The sequence below is a fragment of the Plecotus auritus genome (genome assembly GCF_963455305.1).
Source record: "Plecotus auritus genome assembly, chromosome: 1".
In the NCBI taxonomy this organism is placed as follows: domain Eukaryota; kingdom Metazoa; phylum Chordata; class Mammalia; order Chiroptera; family Vespertilionidae; genus Plecotus; species Plecotus auritus.
The window spans coordinates 157,888,424-157,909,780 of record NC_137770.1 but is presented as its reverse complement, the minus strand read 5'-3'; the positions used below and the strand labels follow the sequence as shown (position 1 = coordinate 157,909,780).

The following is a 21,357-nucleotide window of genomic DNA, read 5'->3' as shown; positions in this document are numbered from 1 at the left end:
TTGCAGATGCTCAAGCCGAGTCTTACAGGGCCCAGGTAATTTTTTTGCCAAGGTTATAGTTAATAACAACTAGAATCCATTAACCATACACACAGCTGCCTATATGACATAAGAATAGTGTATTGTATCTGATGCCATTTCTGAATGTCAAATACCTTGACAATATTTTAAAATTTTAATTAGATCTGAATTGAGAGAGTCAAGCTCAATGTTTGGAGTCAACATATAACAAAAGACCTGAGTCCCCTACAGACCAGGACACACCCCAGTGTTTGAGAGTAAACTACTTCTCATATGGAGAAGTAATTTCCAGATTATTTTTGCATTGTGTTAAATTTATTCCACTTATCAAGTCATTTGCCCAGCCTCCTTCCAATTTCATCCCTAAATATTCTTACACAGGAAGACATCTTGGGCCACTTTCTTTGCAATCACAGGGACTGAATTAAGATTCTGCATATTCACTTATCACTTACCATTTCTCTGATCTCAATGTCACAGTGATCTTGTCATTCTGACTCTGGTGCAATTTTTTAAAAAGATTTTTTTATTGAGCCCTAGCCGTTTTGGCTCAGTGGATAGAGCGTTATCCTGCAGACTGAAGGGACCCAGGTCCATTCCGGTGAAGGGCATGTACCTTGGTTGTGTGCTTGATCCCCATTAGGGGGAGTGAAGGAGGCAGATGATCAATGATTCTTTCTCATCATTGATATTTTTGTTTGTTTGTTTTGTTAATCCTCACCTGAGGATATTTTTTGCATTAATTTTTAGGAAGAGTGGAAGAGAGAGGGAAAGACAGAGAAACATCTATGTGAAAGAAACACATCGGTTGGTTGCCTCCTGCACATGCCCTGACCAGGGCTCAGGCTAGGAAGGAGACTGCAACCAAGGTACGTGCCCTTAACTGGAATCAAACCCAGGACTCTTTGGTCTGCAGGTCAAAGCTCTATCCACTGAGCTAAACCAACTAGTGCCTCAACATTTATGTTTCTATCTCTTTCTCCCTTCCTATCTGAAATCAATAAAAATATATTTTTAAAAAAGATTTTGTACTGAATTTTAGAAAGGGGGGGAGAAGAGAGAGAAACATTGATGTGAGAGCGAAACATTAATCAGCTGCCTCCTGTACAACCCTTATTGGGGATTGAGCCCGCAACCAGGGCATGTGCACTGACTGGGAATCAAACCAGTAACCTTTTTAGTGCATGGGACAGTACCCAACCAACTGAGCCACTCTGGCTAGGGCTCTGGTGCAATTTTTGGACTCATCTGTCCAAGCCTTCTGGTACTATAAGATAAAACACAAGTGATTATTTAATATAAATTATTAGTTTTAAAACAAATTTTTAGAAAATGACCCTATAATCCCTCACCCCTAGTATAAAATGATTATTTTATATAACTTCTTAGTCTTTTGTCATATTTGTATTTAACAAAGTTATCATATTTAACATTATAGCATATGTACAATTGTGTCTTTTCTCCCCTGTAACATGCTGAATCGTGTTTATAACCATATTTTACTTATTATGCATGTATGATTGAATATTCAGGATGATAGAATGTTTTTGCTACTACAAATTATCAAACAGGTTCATACGTATAACATTACCAATATTTTAGGTGTTTCACCCAGGTTAAGTTCCCAGAAGTGAGATTACTGTGTCAAATAATTGAAACATTTTTAACTCTCTTGATAAACCCTAGCTTGAAAAAAGATTGTACAGGGCACTATCTTTGTTTTGTTGCACATTTAGATTCCCAAAAACACTCAGAGCCTTTGTTGAAGGGATGCCATCTGGTTTACAGATTTCTCTAAAGCCAACGCCCAGCTCTGCATTACCCCAGAAGGTCTGCGCGTGTCCAGCAAGCGCCACTCACCTTCCGCCCTTCCGCTGCCCTTCTGCCTACTGTTGTGTAGAGGCAGCACCTCCAGGGACGTGATGCCCGAACTCTCCAGAATATTCACTTCCACTGTCAGCCTCCCCACCAGTTGCTGGGGTCGCACACTGATGACGTGCTCATACTTCCCATGCCGCCTCTGTAAGAGCTCTTCATAACTCAGGAGGAAGACAGCTTTGTCCTTGCTGGGAATGACTACGGAGGCTCTGAACGTTTCAGTCCCCTTCTCCCTGTATGCAAGAGAAAAGGGATAGAGGGTTGGAGAAAGCCAGATTCCCTCAAGTCACCTTGGGGCACAGGCCAAACTGTAACAGTCCTTACAAACTAAAAGTAAAAATTAGCACAGGGGGTGGGGAAGGAGTAAAGGCTTGTACTAGATGAAGTTTGCAAAGGTCCAAAGGATACTAAGAGTAGAGAATTCATACACTACTGAACTCTCCTCCCTCTTCCTGAGTCAGACCCAAGGGGCCAAAGGGGAAAGGGGATGCTGTAATAGGTGAACTGCTGGAAAGAGAATTTGGGGTCAAGATGTAAATTGCATTCTCTTTTTTGAATTATGGCCAAATAAACCAGTCATTTTATATAACTTTAAAATAGCTAATTTAGCCTGGCCAGCATGGCTCAGTAGTTGAGCATTGTCCTGTGAACCAGGAAGTCACAGTTTGATTCCCAGTCAGGGTATATGCCTGGAGTTTTGGGTTTGATCCCCAATAGCTGGCATGCAAGAGGCAGACCATCAATGATTCTCACTGATGTTTCTGTCTCTTCCTGTCCCTCTCCCTTCCTCTCTCTGAAATCAATTTAAAAAAAAATATTTTTTAAAAAATATATCTGTGTAAATGTATTTAAAAAATAGCTAATTTGTAAGGTTTTTACATTTTGGTAATGTTTGATGGATATGCTCAAGGGAAGCGTAAAAAGTAAAGTATTGCAAAGCATATAAAAATACCTTAATAAAAAAAAATACAAATCATTTTAAATGCTTTCATTACTTGGAGTGAGAGTTCTCTGATTCAAGATGGCAGACTGACCATAACAGGAAGAGTAAGGATCAAACCAAAGAAATAAAGGTGGTAGGGGCAACCATCAGTGAGTATTTCAAATCATTTATGGAAGACTTGGGGAATCCCATAGACCAAGAACTCTACAGCTCAGACTGTGCAGGAAGGGACTGCAGCAAAGTAGAAAAACACACCATCTGCAGAATCTCAGAGACTCCAGGTTCTGGTTCAACAGGACACCACAAGATGAGAGTGAGAAGGGGGGCCAAATACAGGGAGGAGAACTCCAAATTTACATATAAGTGAATGAATGACTAAGATGATGGGCTCCTACACTCCTCTTTCCCAGAGCTGAAAAGAGACAAAAATTGAACACTTTTATTGAAAGTTAATCAGAATGAAAAAAAAAAAAGACTGACACTTAAACCCATTATTGTAAAATATCAGAATATCAGGTAGAGAAAACAAATAAAAGGAATGGTGTTAGACCACATTAAATGCATTATCAGTAATACTGGATGTTGTGAGGCACTGGAGCAATGTCTTCAAAGTTCATTGGTAAATTATTCTGAGTCTTAAATTTCATACACAGTCAACACTTTAATCAAGGTCTCAGAAAGTATGCCTCTCACACACTCATTTTGAGTAAGTTACTACAGAATACACTTGAGCAAAGTGGAGGTGAAAATCAAGATATTATGGAATACAAGAAGTAATGAAACCAGCCCAGGTAAAAATAAAAAGATGTCCCAAGGTAAATGTTATGTGACAAGGAAAATATTATGTGACAGTCTTCCATGGTCTGGAGACACCTATTCTGTCATATTTAACAGCTCAGAAATCAAGATGTGTCTCCCAATTAGTGATGCCTTCCAGTTGTTGTTGATAATGACATGGGTTCACTGCTTGTCAAAACTCGGTCACAATTGTTCACTTACCATTTCAAATGAGTTATGTGTCTTGCTAGATGTTAATTGTGACAAAATTAAATTTTATCTCATAAGAAAATCAATTAGAAACTCCAGGAAAAATAGAAATGTGTAGGTCTTGATCCAACTAAACTAAACTGTGGCATGATTCTGAATGATCTGTGAGTTATAAGAAAAGGCAATCCTGATAAAGACCACTTGGGGTGGTGAACACACAATACGGTGTACAGATGTTGTGGTATAGAATTGTGCACCTGAAAGCTGTATAATTCTGTGAACCCGTACCACCCCAATAAATTCAATAAAAGTGTGTTGCTTTTTTAAGTTAAGTTTTAATAACCTTCTGTGGCAAGGGAGATTACATATCAGAAGCATCATGGAACATTTTGCCAAACAAAGAAAGATACAGGGTCATTATAGGATTGGGGGAAGGGTGGAATGTGGGTAAATGAAGCAGTGTTTGGAAGTTCAAAGAAAATCAGGGCTGTGTGTAAAACATTTAATATCAGCCTGAACTGAGAAGCAAACTCAAGGTTCTTTGTCCTGAGGAGCTACAAAATTAAGATAAATGTGGACTTTTGTGGCCAACAACCCCTTATCTGAAACTGTGGACCTTGGTTGCTTTTCATTAACAAAGTGAACCCATGACTCACATGTTCCATTCTCCATAGTAGGATTTCCAACAGCAAAGTTTCTGACAGTCTATGAATTTAGAGAACAAGCTTTCCCAAAGCTACATCCTTTTATTAATGAACAAAATGCAAGCTTACAAGTTCACAATGTTTTATCTAGATACTAAGATCACTTTTCTCCAAACAGGCTGGTGGAGAGGGAAATAGAATCTTAATATACTAGACAACCCTACAGTTAATGTTATTTATGTATTATTAAAAGTAAATGCTACTTCTGGGTTTTCAATGTTTAGATTCAGTTTATAGATAAAACAAAAAATACAAATATTATGACAGATTAGAATTTAAATGTTAGTAACTCTGACAACGAAAAAGTAAATTATTAGGTAAGAAAAGATGGGTGCTGGGAATGAAAACAGAAAGGTAGGATAAAATGCAGGAGAGGGAATATTATCGGAGATTGTAGGGCTAGTCTAAGATGGTGTAACTGCTACAACGGATGTAAGGAGAAGGAATAATAATGTAAAAATTTGGAACACAGAGGGAGAATGGAAGCATTGTAATTGAAATCCTATGATTTCACAGTATAGATTCAACAAATAATATCTGATTTTTATCAAGAAATTTGTAAAAACCAAGACTATCATAATATTGAGAGTTATGAAGATAAAAAACTACAGAAACAGTAGAAATGGATTTTTCTAGGAAGTGGGAGTGCTATAATATTCTCTTTTACTATAAATCCTTATTTATTATGCTGCTAACCAGGTGTATTATCTACACTAATAAAAGAGAAACATGCAAATTAATCACCACTTCGCTATGCCAAGCCACGCCCACCAGCCAATCAGAGCGAGTATACAAATTAACCCACCAAAGATGGCAGGTAAATTTGCATATGCAGGCTGGGCGGGCAGCACCATGGCCCGCCCTGGGGGTCCAGGTCTCTATGGGCAGGGGATGCCTGGTGGGCAGCGCCAAACACGCTGGCAAGGTACCAGTCCATCATGCCAGAGGCCACCTGCGGGGTCCGGGTCCATCACAGTCCCCGGGAGGGGCAGCGGCCTGCCTAGCCATGCCTGCAGGGCCCTGGGAACATCGCTGCCTGGGAGAGGAGAGGCTGGGCCTGCTTAGCCACTCCCATGGGGACCGTGAACATCACAGACATGGGGTTGCTGAGACCCAGGCCGGTCCTCTGGCCACAGATTCACAGCTTCGCGGAGACCTATTCTACCAGGCTGCCCGGAGGCCATGTGGCTGGGCCACAGGGTGCCCGTTCAAGATGTGACACAGAGAGGAGGTGCGGGAGGAAATCCAGAGAATGGGATGTGGGGGTTCAAGACTCACTTCCTTTGGGTTTTGTCCTTCTTGGTCTTGGTTCTTTTCTTTCGGGCCTGGAGCCCAAGCACTGCAGGAGAGAGGGATGGGTGAAGGCCGAATGTGGAAGAAAAGGCAAGAGGCCCGACTGTTGGGCTGCCTGAGGGGCGGTTCCAGGGCAAGCGGCACGGCTTTGGCAAAGCAGCTGGCCAGGTAGCGGTTGTTCCAAGGGGCTCCCAGCAGTGCTTCACCATCCCTCTATGAGGACACCCCACACAGGCGCTGCCTTTGCCAGCAGGCTCTGCGTGACATCTGCAAATGCTACTGCAACCTCTAGCATTCTGGGCAAAGAACTGACCCTGTGCCCCTCTGGGTACCAGGCTTGCTAGGAGTGTGCTGTCACCAATGCCATAGATCAAAGGCAAAAACCTGGCGAGGCGGGGTGCACCAGAGGGGGCTCAGGCTGGGGCAAGGGACCGGCGGGCAGGGATCTGCCTCCCTGCAGAGAGTGAGGTTCTTCAGTGGCCTCAAGACGGAGTGGGCCCAGCCAGGGATCAAGGGGCATGGAAGAACGCCCCGGCGGAGGGGCAAGGACTCGCAGCCCTGAGGCGGGGGTTGAGGAGTGGTGCCACCTCAGTGGAGGGGTGCTGCACTTCAGGGTACCGGACTAGCCACTCCCATGGGGCTACAGTCCGGTGACGTGATTCAGAGAAGCTCCCAGTGCTAACCAGCATGTCCCAGTGCCTTCACTGAGCTTTGATGGCCAATTGAGATACTATATAAGGAAAATGAGGGAAGAAGTGAGAAAGAAAAAGAAAGGCAAACAACACAAAAGAAAGACTGGAAGGAACCTGTAAACCCATTGTCACTTAAATAGGGAATATAGTCAATAGTGCTGTAATGATGGTATGATGCCAGGTGGGTACTGGAAATATCGGGGAACACTTTGTAAAGTATATGATTGTCTAACCACTATTCTGTAACTAATATAAAACCTGAAACCAATACAAAATAATATTGAATGTAAAGAAATGAAAATTGGAGTGAAATTTTTATAAATTTCCACGTTTAAATAAAGGCTGTAAAGGAAGGAAGGGGGAGAATAAAAATAGTGTTTTTCATTTTACCACTTTATTGTCTTTTCAGTACATGAAAAAGACAGTTGTCTTTATATGGTGCTTTTATACTTTTCTAAGTCATTATCTCATTTTAATTTCAGGGCAACTTAAAGATAAGATAATTATTCCCTCCACTATTCAAAGAAAGGAAATCTTGGTGTCTGGTCCCAATGATTCAATCGTCAAGCCCTTATTATAAAGCAGGGTTAGTAAAATTTTCTGTGAAGGGTCATATCTATACTAATAAAAGCCTTGGGGGTGATCAGGCCAACAGGGGAGGGTAGTTGGGGGCAATCAGGCTGGCAGAGGAGCAGTTAGGTGTCAATCAGGCCAGCAAGGGAGCAGTTAGGGGGAAATCAGGCAGGCAGGCAAGCGGTTAGGAGCCAAGGGGTCCCAGATTGGAGAGGGTGCAGGATGGGCTGAGGGACACCCTCCCCAGTGCAAGAATTTTGTGCACCGGGCCTCTAGTTATTATTATAAATAAGAAAATAAATACTTAAAGGAAGAAAGAGCTCAAGATGGCTAAGCAAAAAGGTAGAAAATTTGACACTTTGCTAAAGTGAATTTGTAATTCATTAATTAAACAGTACTTACCCATTATCTTCTGTGGTTTTATTCCTTTCCTCTTTGACCTTATCACCATTTTTCTTTTCTCTCTCTGTAATTTCTCCCTGATACACTGTGTCTCCAATTAGCCTGAAAGTAAAAGACAGCTGTGTTAGCAGCTTGCAGTTACAAGACAAATGCATGGATCTCATAACCATGACAACAGTAGAAAATATTTTTTATTTGCCTCTTGGATATGCAAAAACTGCATTCCAACCCAGGGCACTACCCTTGAATCATTTGTTTCATTCTAGGGCAATTTTCAACAGGTACAAATGTTAAGACACAACTCGAGGTGCCTCTATGATTCTTCAGGAAGAAATCAGAAGATCTGCTCAGACAAACTTCCATGATAATCCGTCAACTTGAATTTATAAATCTGAAATTTAGGCCCAGGCCTAAAACACTTCCCCTCTTCTGCATATCTTTACCATCCACTGGAAAAGAACTATATCTAACATAGCCAAGGTTTCATGCTACCTTGTCTTTCAGATCTCAAATTAAACATTGCCTCTTCTGAGCCATCTCCCTGATTTCCCTACCTAAACAAGCCCCTCTCAATTCTGTTTGCCTTCTTTATAGCATTTGCTACTGTCTGAAATGATCTCATGTATTGGTTTGTTTACTTATTATTATTATAAAATTTCTAGTGCAGAGCAGCATTATCTCTTTCATAGATGTGGACAATCACTTTGAAGAGGGCCTGGCCCAGAGTAGATAGATACTCATTTGTTGGAGGGAAGGAGAGAAAGAAAGAGGAAAAGAAGAGGTCATGGAAAGGAGGAAGAAAGGAAGAGAGAGAGGGAGGAAGGGAGAAGGAAAAGAAGGAAGGGGGAGAGAAGGGAAATGGGAATCAAGCTTCTGGCCCATGTATCATCCACTGGGAAATAAGTTCTCACAGATCAAAGGCTGTGAGCCACACATCAGCTCAGGCTCACTCTGTCCACCCTACACAGAAATCTTCATTCTGGCCTCTCTAACCATGTCACCTACATAGTGAAGTTGGTGATGAAAGCTGCGGCTGGAATCTGCATCAGAAACTCAATTTCTTGGTCCTCAGAAGCTCTATTCAGCATTCTGCAGGAAACCGCAGTGAAGGCATAGCGAGAAATAATGGTAGACTTCACCGAGAATTCTGTCATCAAAGGTTTGGTTTTCTGTTGGAATTAAAACACAGTATTTTCAATGATGTGTGAAACCATGATCTAGCCATTTGGGGAAAAAGTGGGGGGTTTTTTTCCATAAGAGAAATAACCTTCAATTTGGGAGAGTTTGGCATGTAATTCTTTACTTCTGTCTTTGTCTTTCCTGACTTTACCACTTTTTACTCCCTCCACTTGTCAGACAACCATGGTTCAATAACCAGTTTATGACATAGGAACAAATCTTCTGGCCTAACTTTAACAAATGCACACAGTTAATATTTCCAATTTAACTGACACTATGCATTACTTAAGTTCTTCAATGAGTTATTGGAATTTTAGAAGTAAAGTATATGATGTATATAATATTTTTCTGTTATAAACATTTAGGTCACATTTATAGAATCACCAAATTGATAAAAAATCAAAGCATGCCTAAAGAAGTTCTCATTTTTCAAATTAATTTCAATACCCACTTAAAGACACTATAATCCTGGCTTTCCCATTTGGAGTACAATCACATTATTGTAAAATCAGAATCAATACTGAGCTCCAGAAACTATTGGGGGATTTAGAATCCAAAAAAGGGAAAGCTTATGCTAATTAAATTTATCCTAAAAGACTCTGATAAGGGCTGTTCCTACTCGTTTAAGAAGAAGTTTGTTGATCCCTTGTCTATACTATTTGAATAGATAAGGCCATGATATTCATCATTATATATTGGTGTGTTTTAGGAAGAGATCTCAAATTATATAGCTCATAGACTTTTTTATTTGACTTGCACAATCTTTAAAAGTTTTGGTGACATTTAAAAATTAGGAAAAGTCGCATAAAAATCCATAATGCCCATTTTTCCTGAAACACAAAGTGGGACCACTCTAGCTATGCATCCCTGCATGATCAGGAGTTGTTGGCTCTAGTGTTGGCTGCTTCTTTAGATCAGACCCATACATATTCCATAATCCCAGCTCCTCAGGTCCTTCCAATCCCAATTGTCTCATTGACACTGAGGCTGATACCGAGTAGCCATTTTCACTGTGTTTTTACTGGATTTTTCCTTATTCCCAGCCATTCCCTCATTGATGTCCTCTGTTCTACTAGATAAAAAGTGCCCACAATTGCACACCTATATTGATAGCAGCACTTTTCACAAACAAGATGTAGCATATGCAGACAATGAGATGCTATTCAGCCTTTAAAAGGAAAAAAATTTCTGACACATGTTACAACACAAATGAACCATGAGAACATTAGGCTAAGTGAAATAAATCAGACATTAAAGGACAAATGCTTTATGGGCTTTTGCAAGATGAAAAGAGTTATGAGGATTGAAGGTGGTGATGGTTGCATGACAGTGTGAATGTACTTAATACCACTGAACTGTACACTTTAAAGTGTTAAGGTAAATTTTGTGTTATGAGTATTTTACTATAATTTTAAAAAAAAGAAAGAAAAATCATCTTTTTAAATGGACACAGATTCTTTGCTTTTTGTGCCTTTGAGAGCTGGAGTTTTATTCACTTCCCTGTGAATCCTGGCCTTAGTGACTTGCCTCACCTAGAGAACCCAATGGAAGTGATGCCCTGGGACTAAGATGCCAGGTCACAGGAAACTTCACCAACTCCATCCAGGTCTCTCAGAACATGCTCTTTGGAGGCTCTGAGTTACCACATTAGACTGAGACTGTCATGCTGGGCAGGCCATGTGTAGGCTCTGCAGTCACTGTGGCAGTGGAGCCCAGCTACAGCCATTCCTGCCCAGAGCCCAGCACATGAGCCAAGCTGTAATGAAGCCTCCAGATCAGCCCATCTGCCAGCTGAGTAGCACTGGGCGAGCTCCATCCACATCATGTGGCCAGAAGCCTGGCTCAGCTGAGCCCTGCCCAAACCTTGCCCCACAAATGGTGCAATAATGGTTCTGGCTTTAAAGCCACTGAGTTTAAGGAAGATTTTTATACAGCATAAAACTGGAATTCCTGCCTCGTCTCTTTAGACATTTTAGGGTTTGCAACACTACTGTAGGGTGGCTTGTGCTTGAGTGAGAGTTAGTCATTTTGCCACTTCTTTTTAACTTTATGCTATTTCTGATCTCTATATGTTTTATTTGTTTTGTTTTGTGAACTAGACTTCTGCATATTAGAAATACCCTTGAAATCCTACCGGAAGAAGTTACAGTGTAAATTATAAAGACAAATATAAAGAATAAAATTCTCAAGTTCAATCCTCTTACTTTACCAATGTGACCCAAGGCCACACAAGTAGGAGGTGATTAACTGCCGGAAGCCAATTCCAGCATGTCATAATTACAAGAGCTTCATCAAAAGGTTGATGAAACTTGGGGACTCAACAAGGGCTGAGTCACATATGTAATCACCTGTTGGAATGGCTGAAAGGCACTTCCCCCAAACTTGAATAGGATGATTGTTTGCTGCCAGGCAGCTCAGGGCTTCTTAATCAACATGTTACTGACTCCTGTTGGCCAAATACCTGAACAGCCATAGGCTATTCCCCAATCTGATAATGCTTCTGTAAACCCTACCCTTTGAAGTTTATGTCTCCACTTTGCCTTAGGACAAATTGTGTTAATAAAAAGCAAGGATCTTTAGATAAGAAAAAAAATTTAGCTCCTTTAGCTGAAGCTCTTCTGACCCCCAATGCCTTTCAAAATTATCTTTCATCTCTGGAGTCTTATTTAATCTACGCACAGCCTTTCTCCAGATTGCTGAACCCTTTATAATGCTGGAACAAGAACCCCAGCAATAAACCTAGCTCAGGAATCTTTAGTCTCTGACTTCCAATCCTGCCTCTTTCATCAAGCATTCATGGAGGAGCCTGACCATTCTAAGCTTTCCACAGTGATCATTGTTAGATGACCAGTGAAATACAGACCTCCAGAAGCATGCCAAATATAACCCAGTCTTTGTTGCCAATTCAAAACTTACCTGTGAACCTCAGTGATCATCCATTAAATTGTCCACATTCAAGACATAGACATTAAGCTGATCCTGTTCTGCACTGTGGTCATATGCTGACATTTTCCAAAAATTCTTGTCAACCTATCACTTAACTCTTTTACATAAAAGTATAGTACTATTGGGGAAAAATCCTTTTAAGTTCAAATCTTAGGTAAGAGTATACACTGCATCGCATTCCAAATACTTTAGCCTTCAGCAAATAATTTTTGCCCATACTATTTTTAAAATAATTAAAAATCATCTTCATAACCAGACACTAGGGGGGTGAGGGCATGTGCTGGGGGATGGGGGTGGCTGGGGAGAGGTCAATGGGAAGAAAAGGAGACATATGTAATGCTATATGTAATACTATAAACAATAAAGAATTTTTAAAAATCGTCTTTGCTTGGTACATCTGTGACTATTTTGATGTCATGTTGATTTGTTATTATTAATAAGATAATTATATCAATTATAATTTCATTGAACTTTAAATGTGAAAATTAGAGACACCTGACAAAAGACTAAGTTTACCTATACCATGGTATCTTCTTTTGCCTTAAATTAAGATTATGGATATAGCAGAATTTTCCACAATATTACATCAAGAATAGGAGTCATATTTATGGATCCAAAAGACAGGCTAAGGAAAGTTTTAAGAAACTATTTTAGTTTTACTGCTTTTGCCCAGTTACTGTTTTCCCATAGGAGCCTCTGCTGTTACTTTTGAGTCATAGCCCTTGCCTTTCTGTTACAGCAGTCTACACTCTATTGAAATTAATTATGTACAAAGCTGTCCCCCACTTCCCTCAAGCTACCCATCCCTTATCCTTATCCCTACTAGATTGTAAACATGTGGAAAATAGGGACCAAGACTTACTCTTTTTTTCTTTTCACTCACAGCTGTCAGTATAGAGTAAAAATAAAAGAAAATATGGAATTTAATTGGATTTTCTGAATCTTGAACAATTAAAGAAAAATACATACCCCAAGAAAAGGAAATGCTAATAAGCTAATATTTATTAAACACTACAATAGACTAAATTCTATGAATGATGGGGAAGAAATGTTACATATGGTTCCTTCTCTCAAGGCACTACAATCACATTGGGAAGAAAGTGCAACATAGAAAGGGAAAGGGATATATATTTTTTTAACTTATTGGCTATAAGTCCTTACAGTTTTCAGAAGAAAGAGAAATCAGTGAGGTATGTAGAAGTAAGAAAGGGTTTTAAAACAGACAGAATTTATACGTGGTGAAAGAAAACAAAAGGAACATTCTAGAAACACAAAATTCATGGAAGTAGAAATGAACCACATTATGCTTTGTTTCTGGAACAAAGAACAGAACAGTTTAATTAGGAAGAAGGGTACATTGTGAGAAGAATATTGGACAGGTATGTCAAATCATAGGGAAATGGACAACCCCAAAAGCTAAGTGCAAAACCTGGAATGGCTGAGATTCATGAAAGTGTGTCATAAAAAGAAAGCTATAAAACTGTTGCTTCAGTTTTTCCCAGTACACAGTTCTTAAAAATCCAACATGCTTTCTATTTTTATATTTAACTCATTTTGCTTGGAGATGTCAACTGGAAAATAGGGGGTAAAAATCAAGTCTTCCTGTGACATAATAATTTCTTCATTATTTTTCTACAAAAGCTAAACAGATGGAAAAGCAGTTTGAGGCAGGGAGTGTCTTAATTAGCTTCTCAAGGGAGCAAACGTTTCTGTGTGACTCATGTGAGTCACTTAAAATCAAGCCACCCAGAGGATGTCCTGAATTACCCAAGATGCCATCAGAAAATGTAACTAAGGAATGTTTGTGACGGTATTTGCCAGAAGTCAGGCCTCGTCCCAGAAGATTAACCTTTTGTTATTGTATTCTGATCTCACTGTTCTTTAGTGATCATTAGGAGAATTAATTTTGGAGGTGGTGGAGAACCTTAGAAATCATCTAATGGGCTCCCCCTCATTATAGAAAGGAAAAGTCTGAGGCTTGGAAGGTGGCTAAGAAAAACAACAGAGCCCATGTTATTACATGAAGCAGAAGACCTCCAGACAAGGCACCTTCTTAACAAGGCACCTGCATTTATCACCTTGGAGAAATAATTTACCCTCCTGTAGACAGAAGGTGACATCAACCCTGGATTGCCTATCTGTGATAATAATTCTACATAGCAATATTTCATGTTCAGAAGAGGAGAAAGATAAAATACAATTAACACCTTTCTGTAGGAGAAAAACCTACTCTATACAACTCCTAAAAAGGATAAAACATGGTGGTTAAAGTTGGGAGTAGGGAGCCAGACATATGTATAACAAACCCTCTTGTGAGGTAATGACACCCAGCACCATGCTACCTGCTGTATTAACTATACTTTCTGTTTTTCTATATTCTTGATGCTCTGGCATTTGGGGCCTTGATCCCAGGGCTAGCTAATTCCTAGAGATAACAAAGGTCCCCTATGAGCAGACCTTTGATACCAATTAGTCCAGAGTCCATGCTCCCAAACACCTCATTTATCAAACTCTCACACACTCAGCCAATATTCGTCTGCCCTAAAACACCCCCAGATAACTAGGGACCACCTCAATAGCCCAGAGCCTGCCAAAATTATTCAGACTATCCAATCCTAAGGTTACTCACCAATTCCTTCCTGCAAAAAAAACAATAAAGGCTCTGAGCCATGCTCTCCCTCTGCCCCTTCTGCCTCCTGACTGATCCTGGCTTCCCTGTGTGGCCCTGCATGGTGTGCTATGCTCCTGTTCCTACAAATCTGTGAACATAAACTTCCTTCATGATGATCATTTCTGGGTTTACCTTTCTCACCACAATTGCTTAAAACAAATTCAGTCTACAAATTTTAGAATATTCACTATGATGGAGATGCTAGACATGGCCCTTCCCATTGGTAGGTGAAATGATGATAGTGAATTGTTTTAGGGAAACCAGGCCAGTATCTGTTGAGTACCACGGAGACTTAGGCACAAAGACACCCTTGGTTTTTAAGCTATAAACATTTTTTGTGTTTGTGATGTCAAAGAGCTTCACAAAAAGGGTATCTAATTAATTCAGGATAAATTAAGCAAATCCCTGTGGTCCATGAGCTGGCAGTGATAATGAGTACCAGGTGTTACCACCCACATGTTATTCATTAATTATAGTAGAGGACATTCAGGTTAGTGTGGTATGGTTGAGTATCCTATCTAACAAAAGAGTAATATGCAAATTGGCCATACATCCACTACACACACAAGCCATGCCCACCAGCCAATCAGGAGTGAGTATGCAAATTAACCCAACCAAGATGGCTGTGGCCACAGAGCTGCAGCAAGCAGGAGGCTTGGGTTTCCCCTGAAATGGAGGAAGCCAAGCTTCCCTGCCGTCCTGGCCAGCCCAGCCCCACACTCAAGGCTACAAAGTTTCAATTATAGAAGAAAATTAAATCCCAACAAAAATGGCGGCAGCCATGGAGCTGGAGAGAGCAGGAGGCTTAAGTTGCCCCTGGCAATGGAGGAAGCCAAGCTTCTGCAGCCCTGACCTGCCTTGGCCACCGTTTAAGGCTACAAAGTTTCAATTATAGAAGATAAATAAATCCCAACAGAAATGGCTACCACCACGGAGTGAGCAGAAGGCTTGGCTCTGCTGCAGGCTACAAAGTTTCAATTGTAGAAGATAAATAATCCCAGATACCAGGGCCTCTGCTTGGGTCACTGGGGGGCATGGCTGGTCTGCAAACCACCACAGGTCCCTCACCCAGGCTGCCCCACGCGCCAACGGAACCCCACCTTGATCCAGGACACCCTTCAGGGCAAACCAGCTGGCCTCCACCCATGCACCAGGCCTCTATCCTATCTAATAAAAGAGTGATATGCAAATTGACAATCACTCCAACACACAAGGTGGCTGCCCCCATGTGGTCAAAGATGACTGCCCCCATGTGGACACAAGATGGCCGTAACAAGATGGCCAGCAGGGAAGGGCAGTTGGGAGGGACCAGGTCTGCAAGGGAGGGCAGTTGGGGGCAATCAGGCCAGCAGGGGAGGGCAATTAGGAGGGACCAGGCCTGCAGGGGAGAGCAGTTGGGGGGGACCAGGCCTGCAAGGGAGGGCAGTTAGGGGTGACCAGACTGGCAGAGGAGGGCAGTTAGGGGTGACCAGGCCTGCAGGGGAGGGCAGTTAGGGGCAATCAGGCTGGCAGGGGAGCAGTTAGGCATCAATCAGGCTGGCAGGGGAGTGGTTAGGGGGCAATCAGGCTGGCAGGCAGAAGCAGTTAGGGGCAATCAGGAAGGCAAGCAGGCAAGCAGTTGGGAGCCAGCAGTCCTGGATTGTGAGAGGGATGTCCGACTGCCCGTTTAGGCTCGATCCTACCTGGATCGGGCCTAAACGGGCAGTCGGACATCCCTTGAGGGGTCCCAGATTGGAGAAGGTACAGGCTTGGCTGATGGACACACACCCTCGTGCACAAATTTCATGCACCAGGCCTCTAGTAAAATATATGGAGATTCATAGGATACACAGGCTACAGAGTCAGGCAGGAGCCAAATCATACAGGGCCTCACATGTTCTTAGAGTTAATCCTACAGGTGATGAGGAATCATTGAAGACATTTGTAAAAGAAAGTCTGCTGGAAAGATCATTCTGGTACCAATTGGATGGGCAAATAAGATTCATGTTCAAAAATTATAATACATTGTAAAAGGAAGACTTTTAAAATTCCTGGAGATTTCAAGTCCTAGCTGCTTTGGCTCGGTGGATAGAGCATCGGCCTGTGTACTGAAGGGTCCTGGGTTCAATTCCAATCCTGTTTAAGGGCACATACCACAGTTGCAGGCTTGATCCCTGGCCCTGGTCAGGGTGCATGTAGGAAGCAACCAACTGATGAGTCTCTCACATTAATGTTTCTCTCTGTCAGTCTCTCCACCCTCACCCTCCCACTCTCTCTAAAAATCAATGGGAAAATATCCTTGGGTGAGGATTAACAGTAACAACAAAAAATTCCTAGAGATTTCTAAAAAAACTGGGCAATTACATAAACAGTCTCAGTCATGGGGTTAAGAAAATTTTTGTAACCAAGAATGAAAACTCAAAGGCTAAAAAGGAAAGATAAACTTATTTGCTACTTAGAAACTTAAAATTTTCAAATGACCAATATGCCATAAACATAGTTAATAGACAAATGACATATTTAGGAGAGAATTATTCCAACTTAGAAGACAGAGTATGTATAACAAACAAAGATATCTGAAATACTGACAATTAGGGGATAAAACTATACAAGAGAAAAATGAGTAAAGGACCTGAAAATAATCAATGTACAGGAGAACTACTCTGAATGGACAAGAATGTATAGGAAAAACATCATAAGTAGTTAGGGAAATGCAAGTTAAAAGAACAATGAAAGAGACTAGCAAATCAAAAGAGGGCAATTCTATCTATTGTTAGTGGAAATGTGCATAGTCATTACTATTGACAGAAATTAGGTTAATACAGATAGTATTAAGAGTAACAGCATTCAAAAAGTAGTCTGAAAACATCTATCATAATTTAAAATGTATATGCACTTTGATCCAGCAATCCTTCTACTGAAAATCTAGGACATTATGTTAAAATCAAGCACATAACAGAATAAACAGAAAGTTTTTTTGCAGCAATTTACAGAAGGGGGAAAAATCTGGAAACAAATTGAAAATTCATCAATAGAATGCTTAATAAATTATGGTGTGCCAACAACAAGGAGTATTTCTCACCATCTAAAAGAATGGCTAGCCCTGACTGGTTTGGTTCAGTGGATAGAGCATCAGCCTGTGGACTGAAGGGTCTCAGGTCCGATTCCAGTCAAGGGCATGTACCTTGGTTGCGGGCACATCCCCTGTAGGGGGTGTGCAGGAGGCAGCTGATCAATGTTTCTCTCTCATCGATGTTTCTAACTCTCTATCCCTCTCTCTTCCTCTCTGTAAAAAATTAATAAAATATATTAAAATAAAATAAAAGAATGGCTAGAGGTAGTCCAGGTGAGTGAGGTATTATTGACTGAAAGTAATAATCAATAGAAAAATACATATAATTGAGAAGGCAGTTTGGTGTATTAGTTAAGTGCACAGACTCAGAAACCAGACTGTTAGGACTCAAATTCTGGTTCTTCCCCCTTTTACTAACTGTGCAGTTTAGAGGAAGTCACTCAATCTCTCTAAAGCTCAGTTTTCTCATCTGTAAAATGCCTCAAAAAATCGTGGCAAGGGTGTTTGAACTATGACACATGACGCACTTGGAACAATGCCTGGCACATACTAAGTACTCATTAGCTGTCATTATAGGAACTCACTGGAAAGCAGTCATCAGAAATCTCATAGATGAAAATGTGTGTAAGGTCCCCCCATCTTCCTCTGTTCTGGTATTTGTCATCTTCCCCATTACTAGTACACTTACAATTTATTTGTTTACTTTATCTCTGGCCCCCCTTTAGAATTCAAGCTCTATGACAGGCAGGGTCTTTGGTCTGTCTTGTTTGCTGCTGTATACCCTATGCCTAGAACAGTGTGGGGCAAATAGGGAGCATTCAAAAAATTATTTGGTGAGTGAATGCCTGAGTTCAAATCTGTTAGCCTCCAACACGCATTGAGAGCCTGGCTCAATTCACATCACATGAAGCTTTACTCTACAAATGTGAATTCTTCATTTGCTTTAGTTGTTTATCTCACAAGAAGGCCTTTATTTTTGTATAAGAATGTCATAAAAAAGTAAAGGTGAATTTAGGTGTGTGTGTTTTTTAAGAAGGCCTTTAAAACATCATACTTTGTCCTTATAATCCTACTGAAATAATAAGGTGTCTTAACAGAAAGAAAACTCCACTTAAATAAAACCTTATAAAAGCTACACTGTTTCATGCTAAAATCCTTCTACAAGCAACTTTATAAGCTTTGGGGGAACTATAAACAAAGTTAGTGCCTGGTTCAAAATACACAGACTAGTGAGGGGACAGATGTAAGATGCACCATGAATATACATACCAGCCTTTGCAACAGCCGGAGTTGCCTCGGGACCCTGAGTCCAACCTATAAAGAGAAGAGTCATGAAATATGATTGTGAGGTCATTCTTAAAGAAGTTAGTTACATGAGGAGGTTAAAATCAATTGAACTTCCCAAAAAGGGGTATCTATCCTGAAAAGCGGTTTTGATCTTTAATCAGAAAGCTTCTAGGCTAGAACTTGAATTCATCCCTCCCAGGCTTGGTTGCTTGCTGAACACATGATGGCATATTACCTCATTTTCTGAGTGACCTTAAATCTGTTAGAGGAGTATGGATGAAATGACAAGAACAGAAAGTTCACCTGTATTGCTTCACTTAATTTGGGCTTGAAAATAAGTTCATTGCTGTTGTATCCATTACAGTAAGTAAATGCATTCAGCCTTATTCAAATATTCAACTCAAAATTCTAGGAAACTCTGGAAGCAAAACTAACTTGAATTTTTTTATTTTGTTTTTTTCCTGATGATTTGCTACACTTTCCCACATGAAGAGGAGGAACATGGGAAGATGGTAAGATCCTCATTTTCAAAAATCATACTAATGAACCAGCCATTCTGGACTAATTTAAAAGTCCTAGCTGGTTGTTGAACTTTACTCATGGCAAATCACTCTTTAAATAACTGAACTGTGAACTATTGTTGCTGTGAGTATAAATCGTCCTTTCTGGTGGCAAGTTGCCAATGTAGATCAACATTTGAAAAATATGCCTAAGTCTTTTTTTTTTTTTTCTAAGTCTTAAGTATATCTCTTTTTAACAGCTGTATGAGGTATAAAGTACACAATTCAATGTTTTTAGTATATTTGTAGAGTTGTGCAATAATCAATTTAGAAGATTATTGTTATCCCAAAAGAAACCCTGTACCCCTCAGCTGTCAGCTCCCAACCCCTGCACTTCTGCCTGGTCCTAGGCAAGCACCAGTCTACTTTGTTTCTGTAGATGGGCACTTCTGGACATTTCACATAAGTGGAGTCATACACTATGCCATCTTTTATGACTAGCTTTTTTCATTTAACATAATCTTTTCAAGAGTGTTCCATGTTGTAGCATGTGTTCATGCTTCATTCTTCTCTGTGTCTGAATAATATCCAGTGTATGAATATGCCACATTTTGTTTATCCACTTATCAGCTGATAGACTTCAGATTATTCTCACTTTGGGGCTATTATATGGAACTTGCATGAAAATTCACATGCACATCTTGACGTTGGGTATATGTTTTTATTTCCTTCAGATAGTTAACTGGGAATGGAATTCTTGTGTAGTATAGTAAATTTAACTTTTAAGAAATTGCCAAACTGTTTTCCCAGTGGCTGTAACATTCCCACCATAGGAATGTACAAGAAAATTCTTTGGAACTTTTCAAACAATTGTTAATAATTGGAAATAGCCTAAACTACCCTTAAAAAGTGGTTTGGTTAAATATTTTGTGATACACAGATTAGTTAGAATACAGCTATTAAAAATAACGATGTGGATCTATATTTATTGACATCAATAAACATTCATTTTACTGGACTTCAGTGCTATTCAACAAATATTTCTCTAGCTCTCTGCCAGATGTACTGCATTTCCTGGTCCCCTTGTGGCATGGTAGGGCCATGTGAATGGTTCTGGCCAATAAGGTATGAATGTAAGCAACACTTGTCACTTCTGGGCCAAGGGTTCAACATCAGATGTGTGATACTGCAGAAATGTCTTTTCTTTGTGGCACAGTAATTGGCAGCATTTGAGATGGTAGCTGCTGGTCAAGTCCAAGTTCCCGAGTGAGCACAACGTGCATATCTCCTCCCCTGCCAACCCAAGCTAGAAAGTTGTATAAGCGAGAAATAAACATTTGTCATCTGAGACACTGAGATTTGGGTGTTGTTACCACTAGCCAATCCTGATGGATATACTAGTGATACATGTTTATGTGATTAAATCAAGTGACAAAACATTATATCTAACACTAGAGGCCCGGTGCACGAAATTCGTGCATGGGGTGGGGAGGGTGTCCCTCAGCCCAGCCTGCACCCTCTCCAATCTGGGACCCCTCGAGGGATGTCCTACTGCCCGTTTAGGCCCGATCCCACTGAGATCAGGCTGGCAGTCGGACATCCTTCTCACAATCCAGGACTGCTGGCTCCCAACTGCTTGCCTGCTTGCCTTCCTGATTGCCCCTAACCACTTCTGCCTGGCAGCCTGATCAGCCCTTAACCACTCCCCTGCTAGCCTGATTGATGCCTAACTGCTCCCCTGCCAGCCTGTTTGCCCCTAACTGCTCTTCCCTGCAGGCCTGGTCATCCCTAACTGCCCTCCACTGCATGCCTGGTCACCCCTAACTGCCCTCCCCTGCAGGCCTGGTACCCCCCAACTGCCCTTCCCTGCAGACCCAGTCATGCCCAACTTCCCTCCTTTGCCGGCTGGGTCACCCTAACTGCCCTCCCCAGCAGGCTTGATCGCCCCCAACTGCCCTCCCTTGCAGGCCTGGTGCCCCCCAACTGCCCTCCCCTGCAGGCCTGGTCCCTCCTAATTGCCCTCCCCTGCTGGCCTAATCGCCCCCAACTGCCCTCCCTTGCAGGCCTGGTCTCTCCCAACTGCCCTCCCTTGCTGGCCATCTTGTGGTGGCCATCTTGTGTCCACATGGGGGCAAGATCTTTGACCACATGGGGGCAGTCATCTTGTGTGTTGGAGTGATGGTCAATCTGCATATTACTCTTTTATTAGATATGATAGAGGCCTGGTGC

At 41.1% G+C, this 21,357-nt stretch overlaps 1 protein-coding gene across 1 annotated transcript in view; it reads right to left on the bottom strand.

Annotated features, from left to right (window-relative positions):
• Positions 1 to 21,357, bottom strand: part of ITIH5 (inter-alpha-trypsin inhibitor heavy chain 5) — a 100,193-nt gene that overhangs the window by 63,998 nt on the left and 14,838 nt on the right. Inside the window, exons 2-5 of the mRNA XM_080679157.1 lie at positions 18,611 to 18,655; positions 8,499 to 8,662; positions 7,494 to 7,595; positions 1,882 to 2,132 (exon numbers count right to left, since the gene is read on the bottom strand). Of these exons, the coding sequence (XP_080535283.1) occupies positions 1,882 to 2,132; positions 7,494 to 7,595; positions 8,499 to 8,662; positions 18,611 to 18,655 (562 nt within the window). The remainder of the gene's footprint in view (positions 1 to 1,881; positions 2,133 to 7,493; positions 7,596 to 8,498; positions 8,663 to 18,610; positions 18,656 to 21,357) is intronic.